This window comes from Pleurodeles waltl, chromosome 3_1 (genome assembly GCF_031143425.1).
Source record: "Pleurodeles waltl isolate 20211129_DDA chromosome 3_1, aPleWal1.hap1.20221129, whole genome shotgun sequence".
Lineage (NCBI taxonomy): Eukaryota > Metazoa > Chordata > Amphibia > Caudata > Salamandridae > Pleurodeles > Pleurodeles waltl.
Window position 1 is genome coordinate 1,477,810,083 of NC_090440.1, and position 17,922 is coordinate 1,477,828,004.

A 17,922-nucleotide genomic window follows, 5' to 3' on the forward strand; every position below is an offset into this window, starting at 1 on the left:
ATCATGACTTTTCTGATCCTTTATTGTTGACTGAAGTTTCCAAGAGTCAAAAAGTGCCACTCCTGATTCCCACTCCTATGAGCGATCTTAGGTATTATGAATTTAGTATTTGATATTCCAAAAATAAGGTGGGTTTTGATCAGCAGTAGACGTGCATAAATAAGGCTAACGGAATTGTGTTCCTGAGAGCAATTGGGTGAGGTCAGTATTTGTGAAGGATGGCGCTGAGAAATGTCTAAAAAAATAAAAATAAATGTAACTTCAGGTAACTGCATATAAAATGTTTGGTTCAGTTACACACTTAATTGATAATAGCTAATATTTCATTTTTTGTTTAGCATGCATTTTTTGAGATTTAAAGCAATTTACAAAATGTGAGGCACTTCCAATTGTAAACATAGGTCAGAATATGTCCCTGGTGTCACTTAGGCAGATTCCTAAATATAGCAATCTGCAACAAATGTGTTACACACACATCTCTGAAGTAAATCTAGTAACCCCCTGCTTTATCTCACCATAACTGGAATCTGTGGCTAGTATGTCACACAGACAACCATATGCCACTGAGCAGTCTTATCTGGATGAAAATCTGTGGACCTCAGCATACATGAAAACCTTTGATCAAGGTGAATTTTCAGTCTGTAATTAGAAACTTACACCTGCCAGCCTCTGCAATTATATGCGGAAGGTGGCAAAGAAACATGTGGCTGTAGGATAGAAGATTAGACCAGATAGGAGGCCTGTCTTGGGAGTTGTTGTATCTGTTTCAGGTACAGGGTTTGATTTAGCTTCAGGAGGATGGGTAATCTATCTCATTTTAAAAACAAAGGGTAAAGGAACATTATAGTTAGGTGAAAATGTAAGTTATTACATACCATTTTAAACAAGCAATACATTTCTTAAGTAACTATAACTCGTGACCTAAAGTAATTATAACTTGCACCCCGCAATCCACAGTTTTGCCATCAAAGATGCAATTTCATATGCTACAGTGATGTTATCAATGATGGCATAGAACATGTCAGGAGTGTTTTAAGTGTGACATCATAAGCATAAACAAGCAAACAAGTTCTGTATTTATGGAGAACTGCTGTTTGTTCCCCTGTTTTTATATATATATAGATAGGTTATATATATATAGATAGGTTATATATATATATATATATATATATATATATATATATATACATATATATATATATGCTGCTTGCGGCTGCCAGTGGGTTGTTAAATTTAGGACCCAGTTTCCATAGGAAGATATTAGAGCACTCACAATAACTTTTATAACATCAATAAAAATATCAGTGAAACATTAGGAGTCAGTTTATTGTAGAAAAAACTGTGCATGGCAGGGGCGCAAGTTATAGTTACCTTAGGGTGCGAGGTTATAGTAACTTGAATTACCTCTAACTATAACTGCTGAATTTCTATATTTTTGTGCAAGTAAATTCAGAAGCTAACTGTAACGTCCCTGTAACATTGTTTGTTAAAGTGAATATGTGCAGCAGGTATTGTCCACAGGGCCTGGCTTGTGGCCAGGTCTTGCGGTCTTCCCCCTGTAACCACCCACCCAGCTTCATGCACGGACTTTGGTCGTGTGTGCAGTGGGGGTTGGCTGCAGGGCCTGGCCTGTGGTCAGACCCTGCAGCCTACTCCATATAACTACCCAACCCCACGACACTCATGAAGTGCTTCTCTTCTTGGTGTAGTGGAGATGTGAATATATAACTGTGCATCTTGAACACATCTTGATAATTGTCAGGAACCACGCTTGGGGGTCCTTTTAGTAAGCTATCTATCATCCTGGGGAAATGGCGGGAAGATATTACAGTCCTCTAATTTATATGTAGTGAGAGCAAAAGTGCGAGGCTTCTAGGGCATTTTACATACTTATAGTTTTTTGAAGGAGAACACGATCTCTTGTCTCAGCAGTACATAATAACAAAGAACCCACTTTTTACAGTCTCTACATGAGCTATTATGCTTGAAGAAAGCAAGGATGCAAACACCTCCATCAAGGATTACAGATAACCTATCAAGGTGGAAATGCAGAGAAAAAGCACTTGCTTTGCCATGACCAGGTGCAAGAACTTAGGATGATTAGTCATTTACAGAAGTGGAGCTTCAACTTGGGCACCTGATTTGTAAGTGCTTTTCGATGAGTTTTAATTCCTGTGAAATGTGCTTTGCTGCAGAATGAATCCTGCTCTGGGTATTCATCCAAGAAGAGGCCGCCTTTTTTTAATGACAGAGGGAACCTCAAGACTCTCGCGGTCCCAGCCAGCTCCCTGCCTCCTGTGAGAACTGGCCTTGCTCCCGGTCAGGGAGCAAATGAAAATAAAGCTCTCTGCGTGCGTAAGCAATACTTGTGGACATGTGGGCAGGGAAACAAAGGAAAGTTCCCCTTCTAGCATTTTGACTGCTCCCACTTACTGGACGCAAAGGTACTGTCTCCTGATAGTGGGCACCTCAGGAGATAGCAGAAGCTAGCCCTGGTGGGTGGTGGTCCCAAGGGCCAGTAATGGCTCCATTAGGCCCCCTTCAATTCCTTTGCAAAGACCGTTCCCAGGCAGGTGATGGCCCCTAGGGCTATAAATGGACTGAGAGGGAGGCAGCACTGCCCCTTTCCATGTTTTAAAATTAATATTTGGCCCCAAGGAGGTGGTGGTCCCCAGGTCCAGGGATCAGCCTGGTCCTCCTCCTTAATGTTTTACTTTGCCCCGGAGAGGTGGTGGTCCCTGGGTAATTTGAAAGCTCCAGGAGGGGACAGCACACGCCCCCCTCCTTTTTTTAAAAAAAATGCCCTGGGAAAATGGTGGTCCCCAGAGCCTGAGGAGTCCACGCGGTCACTTACATATATTTTTTAGTTGGTGGTGGTCCCAGGGACTCTTAAGAGCCCTAAGAGCGTCCCGTGTGGCACCTCTTTTTTTATTTGGTGTGTCCCCACAACCTGGCCCACCTGGGACTAATTGAGAACAAACATGTGAGACTGCACTTTAAAAAAAAATTGTCAAAATTCGAGATCCACCACTGATTTTGCTGAAAAAAACAAAAAAACAAAGGGGCATTCATAGGCCCCTAGCGCCACCTTGTGCCACCTTAACATCCTTTATTTTGATGTTAATGTGGCCCAACAAGGCCAAAATCCCTCCACCGTATTTACAGAGTGGTGCAATGCATGCATTGTGCTACTCTGTAACCCTTTGCGCTAGATTATGCCTGCACCAGGCATGATGTATGCAAAGGTGGAGTTCCCCCATTTGGGGAGCTGGAAAAATGGTGTAAAGAAATCTATGAGATTTGCTTGCACCATTTTGTACGGCACTTTTAACATATACTTAACAGCAGGCGTTAAAAGGGGGCTTACATTCTTTAGAATGGGCACCTATGCACAGAAATAGCATCATAAAAAATGGCACTATTGCCCCGTACCCTGCGCCATGGTGCACTGTATTTTACATACAGCGCACACATGATGGTGGTAGGGAGGTGTTAAGGGGCACAGGGAAAGTGGCGCTGCCCTCGGTGCACCACCACTTTCCATAAATCTGGCCAAAAATACTTTTTTGCCCTGGTGGGGTCCCATGGGCACCCAAACACCAAGGCAATGGGAATAGGGTATTCCTACCCTGCCCCCTTTTCTATTTTTTTGCTGGGGGACAGTTTTTCCCCACGCAATTTCCCTTAGGGATTTTGAACACGACTGCAGCCTGAACCGCTAAACAAAATTACACTAAGTTTAGCAGAAAGCTAGATCTTGATCCAGAAAGGGTACTTTGTGTTATTTGGGGTAGATCCATTCAGTAGTTGTGGTGTTATTTAATGAAAAAGAAATATAGATATCTAGGAACTCAGAGGGTCCTACAAATCTCAAGGTGAGAGCTAATTTGCCACCAACACTTCTACCAGGAAGTGTTGGCAGCCATCTTGGGACTTGGCCTCAGCTGAGTCCCGAGAAAAAACATTAAAAAAAGACAAAGGGCAGGGTAGAAATACCCTGACCCCTTAATCCTATGGTGGAGTCCCTTAGGGATCCTACCGATAACCAAAAACATTTTATTTATTTTACTTCAAAGTTGCAGAGGATCTGTAAATCTGCAGTAACATTTTCTAAAAGAAAAAACCAGCACAGGGTCCTATGCTTGTTTAGTGTAGGCCTCTCTAGTGGGCCAGTTCCCAGGGGTGGATTGTTACGGGGGATGAGGGCTTCCGTGGCCTCTGGTGGCTGATTTGAGCCCCAGGGACTACTATCACCCAGGGCCTGGTCACAAAAATAGGGGGAGGGCATCGGGGCTGATTTTGGCCCCTAGGGTTGCCACCCCCCTGTGGCTCAGCAATACAGAACTAGGGGGAGAGAAATACGCAGCTCTCCCACCCAAGGTTGTTGGACCCATGGACTCTAACTCCTGGGTGCTGTCCATACAGTGAAAAGGGAGATTGGGCCTCATGCCCCCCTCCCGAAGCCAATAATGTCTCTGGGGAACCATCCCCAGAGGTGGGCTTCTGCCACTTTTTGGCTTGCCCAACCCCGGGACATAGTGTTTTCCCTGCCCACACTAGAGCCAGCAGGAAAACCTCTGTTTGCTCTCGCCTAGCAGGCAACCTAAATCTCCCGCCAAGTGAGAGCAAACAGTAAGCCGCTCCCAACAGTTGGTAGCAGGATAAAAACTCCTGCCCACTGGAAGTGGAATTTTCATCTGTTTCCCTGCCCTCTGTGAAGCAGCAAAACAGCAAAGAAATTGCTTCTACATGCAGGGAGCATCCAGTTTTACTGCTCCCTTTGTGTGGGACCAATGCTAGCTCCCACTGGGTGTGGGGAGCTGGCTGGGACTGCGAGAGCAATGGGGCTCACCGCAGCTCCCAAAAACAAGAAACTGGGTGCCCTGGATCGGGCCAAGGCACCCAACATTTTGGGGCGAGGCCCCAGTGGATGGAGTACCTGGGGTCAATATTGGCCTGGGAAGAAGGCTGTGTGCCCAATGTTGGCCTGGGGTAGAGGTTTGAATGCCACCCCCCACCTTTAGATGCTGGCCAGGGCATGTGAGATGTGGTTCCTGGGGCCACTATTGGCCTAAGGAGGGGGACTGCATGGCCGCTTCCCATTTAGATGCTGGCCTGACCCAAGGGATGGGGGCCCCAGGGACAATATTGGGCCTGGGTGGGGAGCTGCATAGCCCCTACCTCTCAGGAATAAGGCAGGACCCCGGGAGATGTGGTCTCCATGGCCAACTTTGGCCCAGGGAGTGGGGCAGGGTGCCCTCTTTCTCTTTTAAATATGAAATGGGCGCACTGGGTGGGCTCCAAGGCACCCATCATTTACTGGGTGGGCCCGAGAGATGGGGTCCCTGGGCCAATACTGGGGCTGCAGTCTCCCCTTTATAATATAGCCAGGGCCTGGGAGACAGGATCTCTGGGGCCGAAATTGGCCTCCGGAGGGGGGCTGCATGCCCCCTTCCCTCCATAACTTGTATTGAGCCCTGGGAGATGGGGTTAAGTACAGCCCAGGGAGGGGGCCCAAGTATCTCCTACCCACAAAAAGGAGGCAGGCCATGGAAATTGGCCCTGGGTGGGGGGCTGCATGTGGCCTGTAGATAACTCCCCCACCACGCCTAGGATAGCATAATCTGATCAGGGACAGACCTGAAAAACAGTGGTTGAGTAGATGTCTTTTTGAAATACCTAAGAACATCCACAGGACAGGGATCACTTAGAGGAGCAGATTTCATCTTTGATGTGTCATCCAAAAGGGCACCAGAAAATTAAGGGCTAACAGGAGGTAAATAATATAGTGTGGGACTGGAGAAGTGGAATTTCAGATATTTGTCAGCAGAGCAGTAGATCTTCAAAGTCATATCATGAAAGGAAGTAATTGGTATTGCAGAATTCTTGTGCAGGTGTAGGGGAGGGCCAGAGGGTCAGTAAGTTGCTAAGTGGTTTAGAATGCCATATTGTGTAATATGGTAGAGCAACATTCCATGTGCTTTGATGAGTTTTGGTGGATCTGATGAGTAAACTTCGAAGTTATTCATGAGGTACCATCCTGGATTTATGTCACTGGCATTGTACATGGCAGGCTACAGTTTCAGTGTTTCCTAGAAGTTTGCTAAAATAGTGGGCAGACCTGGACACCAGTACCTGAGGCTGTTCCACATAGATGATTGTGATTTTTTTTAGGGACTGTGATGATCATCAGCAATAATACACACAGATATTTGTGGCAGACCCAGAGACAGTAGTCAAATTGGAGCTCTTTATTAGCTTTTTAAAAAAGTGAGTGGAACTTTAGAACAATAATGCTGCTTGGAGACAATTTTCAAGCTTTTATGTGAAGAGGACAAATGATTTAGGGCCAGATGTATCATGTTATCCAATAGCGATTACCTAATTGCGATTTTTTGTGAATCCCAATTAAGTAATCACTATTGGGATGTATGAAACTCCAGGAGTTACATACTGCGATTAGCAGGGGCTTGCAAACTGACCTACCTCATCAATATTCATGAGGTAGGTCGCAATTTGTAAGCCAATGTGAATTGCTACAATCACAGGGACGATGGCCTGCTTGGCTCAGCAGACCACCATGTCTGTGATTGCTTTTCATTAAAACAATCTTTTTTTTTTTCAAATGCAGCCTATTTTCCTTAAAGGAAAATGAGATGCGTTTAAAAATGAAAAATGAAAAGTTTTCTTTTCATTTTTTAAGAGTAGGCAGTGGTCCGTGGGACCACTGCCTGCTCTTGAAAAACGTTTTCGCATGCATTCACAAAGGGGAAGGGGTCCCTTGTTGACCCCATCCCCTTTGCAAATAGGTTACCACCTACTTGAAGTAGGTGGTAACTGCGTTTGTTTTGCAACCGCATTCACGGTCACAAAACAATCATACATACCTCTGCGATTCGGTATTAGGAAGGGACGCCCTTCACAGGCCCCTTCCTAATACCAAATTGATATGTAGTCACAAATCCAATTTGCGATTCGGTAAGAATCGCAAATTGGACTTTTTACATACCAAAATGCAAAATGTTTGATACATCTGGCCCTTAATCCTAAACCTTATAAAAAATAACAAAATACCCCAGGTTTGGAAAAAAGAATATCACTCAAGTTTATTTCCACCTAACAATATTCTAATGTGTGCCAACTAGGATGGATGCACTCAGAAAGCCATTGTTTGAGGTTTAAGGCTGAGACTGATTTGGCCAACGTTTGAGGACCCTCATCAGATGTATAGTAACTAAAATTACCAGTAGTCGGGGTTAGGAAGAAACGGTGGCAAGAGATGAAGCTAATTCACTGAAGACAGCAGAATTATTAGGGTTTTTAGTCAAAGGGGTCACTAAGACAGTCGGGGTGAAGGCAGTGGTATGCAATATTTTAATAAGAGGGGCTGTGACCACAGGAATAGCAAGGTGGACTGTAGCAGAAATAGCTAAGGAGACTCTGAATATGGCTCTAACACAAATGCCTTTTTTATTATGTAAGGATCATCGACTTTGGAGTTAGAGAAGCCTTTGGGTAGATTTTCATGTACTTCTGCTCCAGCTGTAAAAGAAAGACCAGTTTCAGAGACCCGTTTGATACATTTTCCAGGTGTGATTTGCTTAAGAGGGCACGAAAATGTAGCACACTGCAGAACTTTTTTTTGTGTGATCGTCTTGCATATCATATTGTTTAAAATGGTTAACTGTGTGATTTTATGCTTTTGATATACAATGGGATGAATTTAAAATTACATAATGACACTGTATTCATCAGTATGCAAGGACATCCCAAAGTTGCTGTTAGAAGATATGCCTTTCTGCAGTTTATCAATCTCTTTTACTTTTTCATTCCAAAAAATGAAAAGCAATTTGAAAATGTGATAAATACTTTGGAACACCGACATGGATTATTGCATAAACTGATTAATAAATAAAAACAATTGGAGACATTTGTTTGCAGTTACCATCTCTACTGTGGGATTGCGTTTTTAAAACGGTCATTGGGATCCAGCAAACATAAGTGTTGTTTGTGATATCGCCACATCTATCACCATCAAGTAGGATCCCGTGGAAAGTTGCAAAACTAGCTGAAGTCTTTCTGCACTTTCAATGGAGTATGCAGTGTTGACGCCGTGATTATCTTATGCTCATGAATTTGTCAGGCAGAGGATGTGGTCCTCGGCCGTGTGCTATGCTGCTCAAAGGAGATCATCTAAAAGGAAGCAAGGTACACTTGAACCCTATGCCTATTGAGAGCGCAGACTGCAGTTACCCACTGCCCCTTCGCCGCGCACAGTTTAGTCCCGTGGGAGAAGGAATTTACATTGCCACGAGTGCAGACTTTCACAGGGCGATCACCAGTTCAAACTTCCCCAGGGCGATCTTTCTCTCTCCTCCTCCTCTTCCTCCTCTTCCTCTCCTCCGCCACAGAAGGAAAGGAGTGCGGGTGTTCGTGGAGGATACAGGATAAATGGTTTGTAGATGTGGAACAGCACAAAGAACAAATACAACGCATACATTGTCGGTAAAAGCTGCATTTATTTGAAGAGGTTAGTTGCACACGTGACAGAATGGATTACAGGGATAAATTACAACTTCATAATGACAACAGCAACGTTCTTGTGAAACTCCTCCAGAGCCTATCATGATGCATTGTACAAATGCCAGCCATTTACCTGAAATAACTTGAGTGATGAGATCAGTTACATTTACTAAGCGAATTCATTTTTGAGCGGTTCATCGGTAGATTTTTTAGTTAGCTAGAAATGCTGTACTGTTTGTAAATAAGTGACAGACTACCAAGCAGACTTACTTTAGGTTTGAATAACGCCGAAGAACAGGCAGGGAGTAACATCTTACTGTTAACTGTCTTAAAATCCATAAGGTAGTTTTGTTAATATTTAGGGGTCTGTGGTTACTCTGTTTGCACTATGGCTTTCTACCAGTCAGCAACAGACAAATACGTTCTGGTTTTTTTATGAGGCATGAGAAAAGGAGGCTGGCCTGGTTTGTAGTGGGCACCAAAGGTATTTACACCTTATACCAGGTCCAGTTATCCCTTATTAGTGAAACGTAGTCAAGTTTTCTAGAAGCCAGGCTGTCTAGAGGTAGCTGTAGGCAGAGCAGCCAAGGCCAAACTAGGAGACATGCAAAGCTCTTGCAATACCACTGTAGTCACACAGTATTCACACACATGAAAGACAATACTCAGTGTTTCCAAAATTAAAGGTACTTTATTTTAGTGACACAAGGCCAAAAATACGTTGGAGACTATAAACATTTACTCTAGTAAACAAAAACAGGTAAATAAACAGTCAGAAAGTAGTGCAAATAGTGAAAATCACCATAGGTTGCAATGGGCCTAGGGTGAACCCAAACCATATACTCAAATTGTGGAATGAGAAATTCAGTTTCCCACCTAGGCAAGTATAGTGTAAAGAGGGGCGCTGGGAGTGTAGGAAAACATCTAAGGTAAGTAAAATGCTGCACCCCAGAGCCCAGGAAAGCAGGAGTAAAACACAGCAAGTTTCCTAAAATGAAATAGAAGACAAGGTAGAAGACAGTGCAAGAACCCAAAAACACTGCAAGACACCAATGATGGATTCTTGGACCTGAAGGCCTGTGGAAGAAGGGGACCAAGTCCAAGAAGCACTGAAGAGTCTAAGGAGAACAGAAGCCCCTGCTAACCCGGATGAAGATGCAAAAGGAGAACCACTGGTGAGAAGACAAAGTCAGTATTGCACCAAAGAAGATAGTTGAGGGTTCCTGGTTGGTGCAGAAGATGTCCCACGCCAGAAGGATGAATGCAGTGTGGTTTGCGTTGCTGGATTCCGCCAACAAGCCCGGGTAAATGCAAAACTCACAGTTCATGAAAAATGGCTGCCCGGGCCCAGAAAGGACTAGGTTGACTCTACCCAGGAGGTGAAGTAAGAGGGGGCTCTCAGCAACTCAATGAGCCCTCAGAAGACCAGGCAGCCCACACAGGAGTCCCTCAGCATGAGAACAAAGAATTTGCAAATGGAGGTCATCGCAGCACTACATAAAGGGATCCCACCCCGCCGGAGAACAAGTCAGGGAGCTGAGCTTTGCAGGATAGAGTTCTGGGGACCTAGGCTAGGCTGTGCACAAAGGAATTGTTCGAAAAGCACACAGAACACTCAGTGCACAGGGCTACTGTCTGGCAAGGGGAGCCAAGCTCTTACCTGCACCAAATTTGAACAGCTGGACCTTTGAACAGTCAGGGTTACTTTAGTCTACCACCTGTGTTCCAGGATCCACACTCGTTGGCAGGAGAAGGGAACCAGAGTACCAGTCATCGCTGCAGAGAGGTGCCTGCTGGAGCAGGGAAGTGACTCTGTCACTCCACGGGAGATTCCTTTGGTTCTTCTGGTGCAGTATGAAGACAAGCAGTCCTCTGAGCGTGCACAACTTGGAAACTGTTGCAGTGGCTGGCAGGAGCTGAAGTTAAAAGGTCGCAGAGGTCGTCTCTGCTTCTTTGTTACAGTTTTGTAGAGTTCCTGGAGCAGTGAGCGGTCGATCCGTCGGTCGAAGATGAAGTAAAGGATGCAGAGGATTCCTGATGGAGTCTTGAGATCCGAATCTGAGGAAACACCCACAGGAGAGACCCAAAATAGCCATCAGAGGGGGATTGGTCACCTAACCAGGTATGGATCTATCAGGAAGGGTCTCTGACGTCACCTGCTGGCACTGGTCACTCAGATGCCCCTAGATTATCCCACCACCTAGGAGTCCAAGATGGCAAAACCCAGGGACACACTGAAGGTGCTCTGGGCACCACCCCTGGGGTGGTGATGGACAGGGGAGTGGTAACTCCCCTTTCCTTTGTCCAGTTTTGCGCCAGAACAGGAACTGGGGGTCCCTGAACTGGTGTAGACTGGATTTTGCAAGGACGGCCTTCAAAGCACTTCCAGAGGCTCTGGGAGGAGACCCCTCCCATGCCTGTAACACCTATTTCCAAAGGGAGAGGGTGTAACACCCCTCTTCTAAAGGAAATGCATTGTTTTGCCTTCCTGGAATTGAACTGCTCAAGCCCCAGGAGGGCAGAAGCCTTTCTGTGAGGTGGCAGCAGCTAGAGCTGCAGTGAAAACCCCAGAAGACTGGTATGGCAGTACTGGGGGAACATGGTGGAGCCCCCAGAGTGCATGGGATTGTGCAGCCAGTACTGCAATCAGTATTGGAGTACAATTCCAAGTTGTTAGACACCTCACATGGCCATATTCAGAGTTACCATTGTGAAGCTACATATATGTTTTGACCTACATGTAGAGCACACTTATAATGGCATCCCGCACTCACAGAGACCAGGAAAATAGGCCTGGACAGTGTGGGGGCACCTCTGCTAGTTCAGGGGTGCCCTCACACACAGGTACTATGCACCTAGCCTTCAGGGTCTGAAGTTTAGAAATATAGGTGACTTATAAGTGACTTGGTGCAGTGAAATGGCTGTGAAATTGTGTTTACACTATTTCACTCAGGCTGCAATGGCAGTCCCGAAGAAGTGTTTGTATGAGCTCCTTATGGGTGGCAAAAGTAATGCTGCAGTCCATAAGGATCTCCTGGAACCCCAATGCCCTGGGTACCTAGGTACTATATACTAGGGACTCATAAGGGGGTCCAGTATGCCAATTTGGAGTGGAATACTGGGCTACCAGTATGTAAGTACAAATTTGGAACCAGAGAGAGCATAAGCACTGGAGTTCTGATTACCAGGACTCCAGTGACTCAGTCAAGCATACGGACAAAAAACAGAGAAACATACTGAAATGTAGGGCACAAACTATAAGCACTGGGGTCATCACCAGCAGGATCCCAATGACACAGTCAAAACACAGTTACAAACAGGAAAAATGAGGGTAACCATGCTAAGCACCTGAGAACCTGCATTGGCTCCCAGTCAGCAAAAGGATCACCTTCCGTCTTCTCACCCACGCACACAAAGCCCTCCACAACAAGGGACCGGAATACCTCAACAGACGCCTCAGCTTCTACGTCCCCACCCGCCCCCTCCGCTCCGCTGGCCTCGCACTTGCTGCCGTCCCTCGCACCCGCCGCTCCACGGCGGGTGGGAGATCTTTCTCCTTCCTGGCGGCCAAGACCTGGAACTCCCTCCCCACCAGCCTCAGGACCACCCAGGACCACTCCGCTTTCCGGAGACTCCTAAAGACTTGGCTGTTCGAGCAGCGATAACCCCCCCTTTCCCCCCTAGCGCCTTGAGACCCGCACGGGTGAGTAGCGCGCTTTATAAATGTTAATGATTTGATTTGATTTGATTTAGAAAGAGGCTACTTTCTCACGATGGGTACTTGCAAACATTTTCCCAGGCACCACAAAATATTGCCTATGGTGTGTCGGAGGACTGCATTGATGCCAGAGGGGTGGGAGTGGGGTTTTGCAGGCCAGAGTGGATGGTGAGGTGGGCATTGAGTAGGAGAAGCATGTACATGGTGTGGTCAGTAAGTCATGGTGTTATTTTGAGGGGTCTGGTCCGTACTGCCCTATAATTTAATACCCTAGTATCTAGAAGTCATATATTTCACAATGGTGAGCTATGCAGTATCTGAATTGTTTTTCCTCTACCAGCCTTTTCTATATGCTATCAATACCTCAACAGAATCAAGTGTTAAAAAAGAAGTCACTTCATTATTGAAATGAAATATAAACAAATTTCAGAATGTAAAACCAAAAAATCTGCAATCAAACCCAGCTTCCCCAATTAACCGAATTGTGTAATCCTAGGCAAGTGTTTCATTTCATTTTGCCTCCCTTTTCTTCATTTCACATGTAAGAGCAACTTGAAAAATATGTGTTCAGGATATGCATGGTACACAATCTTCTGAGTTAATAAACTATAACGTTGAGTTATATCGTTTGAGTTAATAAACTATAACGTTGTCCATGTAAAATAAGATCTCAGGCAACCCAGAGATTTCAAAGTAACAACTGACTTGCTGCTTAGTTCACTGTTGGCATTTTTATCACAGTGAGCGGAGACACAAATGTTTCTATGTTCATTTTGGAAAACTATCCCTCTTAAGAAATACTTCTCAATGGACTGATATACTCCGATGTACTAAGGCGAAAGGCTTCTGCATGTTACTGAACAAGCTTTTAGCATTTTGACGAAACTGTCATTTTTTTACACCTTTGTAATAAGAGTACTCCTATGGTCATCACCCACAACATCAGAAGACTCCCCACATTTTAATTTGACACTTTTTCAACAGAGCACAGTTTAGAGAGTAAAGGTCAAATTTTTCTCAGCCACTGGCAATTGCACTGGCTGCATTCCAGTTCATCCTTTTTCACCTGCGATGCAACTGCAGGCTAAGGCCCGCATTATGTAAAACAGTACCAACCCTGCCTCTCATGGGAACAGTCACTCCCAAACTGAAAAGCGAGGCATCTCTCCACAACAGGACCTAAGCAACCCCAGACCGGTTTCAGTCTACTTAGGACTAGTCAGTAGCATGTCACTTGAATCTTGTGACACAGTGAGCACAGAACCCATGTCTGACCATGAGGTGAGAGGTCATGTGATCCTGAAGCCCACTCTGTTTGGATTAAAGGTGTAAAGCATCTCTGAAAGCCCTACATTAACAGAATGACTAGAATGTATGTGCCCATTGAAGTACTGCACCATCATTGAGCCTTTAGTACACTTAAGTATGTTCTCTGTATCCCAACCCTGTAAACTATAGTTAGCAGGTGAGTGGAAGTGAGTCCATGGATAACTGGTAGATAGAAGTATGGAACTATTTTCTAACAGCTGTTCCTATTTTCAAGTTTACTACTAGGGTTTCCCCTTCTACTCTAGGCCTCAGAAAAACCTCTACTTGGCTACACCTCATTGCCATGAGTTTAGAACCATCAGAACAATAATCATAGAACTTACAATTTGACCTGGTGGGTGCTATGCATTCTAATGTGTGGTAATTGACCCTTGGTTGTGCAGCCTCAAATCAAATGGAGCATCAGAAGTATGTTTTCTCAACTGATGGACAAGCACTTGATATCCTCTAGTGAAAACAATGGGCCAGATGTACTAACATTTGGAATATTGATTTCCCTATTGTGATTCTCTCTGATTTGCAATTAGGAAATTGGAATTTCTAATGTATGAAACTCTTCCTAGTTTCATTAGCGATACCTAGTGAGTCCCAAATAGACCTTCCTCATGAATAGTAATGAGGTGGGTTGCAGTTTGCGACCCAGCAGGATTCATAGCCGTCACAGGGATGGTGGCCTGCTGGGCTCAGCAGACCACCATGTCTGTGATCGCTTTTTAATAAGCAATCTTTTTTATTAAATGCAGCCCATTTTCCCTAATGGAAAATGTGATGTGTTTAAAAAGAAATATAAACGTTATTTTCATTTTATCAGAGTAGGCAGTGGGTCTTAGTTCTTCTATCAATGGAAAATCGGAGTATTCACCATCAAACACCCTCAGGTGATGTCCATTGTCAATAGGATCAAAAAAGTTAACACCATTTCTTTCCCATACATGCTTTGGCAACTCTGACATGCTTAAGTTGTGTTGAGTGCGTTTTGATGACAGGTAGTTGCATATATAACAGGCCTTCGACTCTCTTCCAACTCTCTCATCAAAATTAGGAAACCAGACTATGGGGGTCATTACAACCCTGGCAAATGGCGGAGAACCGGCGGTAAGACTGCCAACAGGCTGGCGGTCTTACCTTGGTGTATTATGACCATGGCGGTTACCGCCATGGTCAACCGCCGGTTCTCCGACCCGCCCGCCAGGTATTTGGACCTGGCTTACCGCCGTGGTTTTCCAGTGGTTTCAACTGCCATGAAATCCATGGCGGTAAGCACTATCAGTGCCAAGGAAATCCTTCCCTGGCACTGATAGGGGTCTCAACTCCGACTCCCCACCCCCACTCCGACTCCCTCCCTTACACCCCCCACCACCCCTGCCACCCCCCAAAGGTGGCAGGGTCCCCCTCCCCACCCCGACCCCCAACATAATATTACTCACACACACCCGACACACATGCAGGCACCACCAACACACACACGCACACACCCCGACATACATGCCTACATCCACACACACAGTCAGACACGCACACCCACTTTCAAACATACACGCACACATCCAGACAGACATACCCAGGGCCATACACGCACTCATTCCCATACACACAACACCCCCGCAAGCATACATGCACTCACACACCCCCTCTACATACACACATGCACACCCTCATGCACGCACACAACACACAACACCCCCCACCCCTCTCCCCTAATGGACGATCGACTTACCTGTTCCATCGATCCTCCGGGAGGGGACGGGAGCCATGGGGGCAGCTCCGCCGACACCACACCGCCAACAGAACACCGCCACGGCGAATCACAGGACGTGATTCACTGCGTGGTGTTCTGTTGGCGTGGAGGTGGAGCAACCTCCACTTCCCCGCCGCCCGCAAGTATGGCTGTTGGCGGCTCACCGTCGGAATAACGACGGAGAGCAGCCAACAGTCATAATACGCCTAGCGGCAAACCGCCTGCACAGGCGGTCTTCCGCACGGCGGTCCCTCGGCGGTCTTAGAAAAAGACCGCCGAGTTCGTAATGACCCCCTCTGTCTAAGAGAGCTTGTTTTGTGGCAACGATGTTTATCAATGCTCCACTGTCGATAAAGGCATTGAGCAACCATTTATTTTCTGTGTAATCTTCAGACAATGTTTGAATTTCTTTGGTGCTTTTTCATGTCGAGTTTTCTTTGACTGGTATTTTTCTTCACAATCAGTCAGTCCAACATGCACAAATGTTTCTTAACATTGCTCAGCCATCTTCTTCACTTTCACTTGATACTGATACTGAAGAACTTTTTGTCCATGATTTAGATGATGATGGACTTTGTTTGGGATTGATTTGTCTTAGCCGGTGTTGTCCTTTGGCCTTGTGGGTGTGCGTCAAACGATGGTTCTGGAATATTTGTGACACTTTTGTCTTCTCAACGAGACACACTTACTTTTTCCTTCACCTTGGAAACCAATAAAGAATGGTTCTCATTCCCACAGCCTTTGTATATCTGTCCAATGGCGGGACATATACCTTCATGTGGAAACAAAAATCCACACCTGAAATACAGCTTCTTTTTCCATGGAAACATCACTTTGTGTCCTTCATCCTTGTGCTTCTGCTCACTTTTCATGTTCACAACTGACTCACTTTGGGCCTGCCCGTCCTCCATGTCAGCGGCTTGTAGATTGGCACACTGTTCAGCTCTGGAAGCAATGACAACATGTTCCAGAATAAGGGCCTGATTTAGATCTCCTAGACTAGAAGTTTCTCTCTGTATTCGATGTCTGAATTAATCTGACAGGTGTCCGTCAATAAATATGAGACGTGTTACTTCTTAATTATTAAATTCATTGTACTTACAGTGTTTGATGAGCGTATCCAGTCTCTCAACTAATTTGTCTTTGGTTTCACCAACTCTCTATCTTTCATGAATAAACATTTACCTCTCGTAATCTTCATATGGCATTGGATTTAATTTTAGAGTCAAGGCTTCCATAACTAGATAGTCCATAACGTTGTCAGTTCTTTGCATTTTCTTTATTAGTTCTCTTACACCCTCATCAACAAGATTCCTTAGGTATTTATTTGATAATGTTTTTGTTATCTGTTTCTTCTAGCGCATAAATGAAATAATCAAATGTCCTTTCCAAGCAGTCCATCTATTCCCAGTATTCTGCTTTTTGGTAGTCTTAAATAGTGGTGGTGGTTTAATAGGGATACATGCCATGGTGATTTCAGGCCTACATTGAGCAGTTTTAAAACCTGACCAGAGACAGAAATTTGGAATCATATTAGGTACATTGGCCCATTTCCGATTAATTTGCAATGAGTCCTTGTATGGGCTAAAAACAATATGTGATAGATTAAAAGGTACATCTCAATATACTTTCAGCCGTGCAAAATCAGCATGGTGATTTTAGGAAATGAGATGAGATCTAAGATGTTTTACAAAATATTTTAATATAACCTGGGTGGACGAATTTCATTATGATGAATAGGTTCTTTGATTACACTTTGATTGTAGAAACGTGCAAATGTTTGTACTTGTGTAGTAATAGAATGTTGTTCCAGACAGTGTGCACTGAAATATGTTCTGCTTATTTATGGTAATTGTTAAATCAACTGCATTTATTTTCAAAACTGTGTCCAAGTACTAAATTAATTAATTAGAACTAAAATAATTTCAATAGCACTGCATTAAATGTTTGCAATTGCTCTAAAACGTTCCTTCTTCAGCAGAAATACAGACAGACTAGCTTTTGTTACAGTTATATTTTTCCCTTCCTTGTAACTGTAGCCATGGCTCTTTGTCAAACTTGTCCCCGTGAGCATACACGTTGTAAGATATATTAATGCATTGAATGCCTCACAATGTATTCATTGCCTTACATCATCCATCACTTTCCAGCAATAGTAACACCATGCTGTTTATGTAATCCAACAAACTTGATTGAGTAAACAGCTTGGTATCTACATATTTTATTGCAAAATTGCTGCTGCTGCTGCTGTTAACAGTCCTACAAACAAATACATATGTAAACAAACACAAAAATATATAAAGTTGTAGATTTATTTAATTTCTGTGTGTAGGTTAATCTAACTTCATCCTCTGTGTCCTTTCTTTGCAGGGGAAGATGTGGCAAATGAACTGTGTTCTGACCCGCCACCTTCACAAATGGTTTGTGAAGTGCCTTGCCATGCGGATTGTGTTACTACAGAATGGTCAACCTGGTCTGTGTGTTCTCATTCATGTTCTAGTAAAAAAGCTGAAGGAACGCAAAGACGGACAAGGTCCATTCTTGCATTACTAGGAGAAGGTGAGCAATGTTTGCAGGAAAAATTACTGCACTTTTGAACTGTGAAACCCTCTCT

The 17,922-nt window shown here is 44.5% G+C and overlaps 1 protein-coding gene across 1 annotated transcript in view; it reads left to right on the forward strand.

Moving 5' to 3' along the window:
* The window catches only part of THSD7B (thrombospondin type 1 domain containing 7B), a 2,268,639-nt gene that overhangs the window by 1,235,935 nt on the left and 1,014,782 nt on the right, over window positions 1-17,922 (forward strand). The window contains exon 9 of the mRNA XM_069225078.1: window positions 17,679-17,867. Coding sequence (XP_069081179.1) covers window positions 17,679-17,867 — 189 coding nt within the window. The remainder of the gene's footprint in view (window positions 1-17,678; window positions 17,868-17,922) is intronic.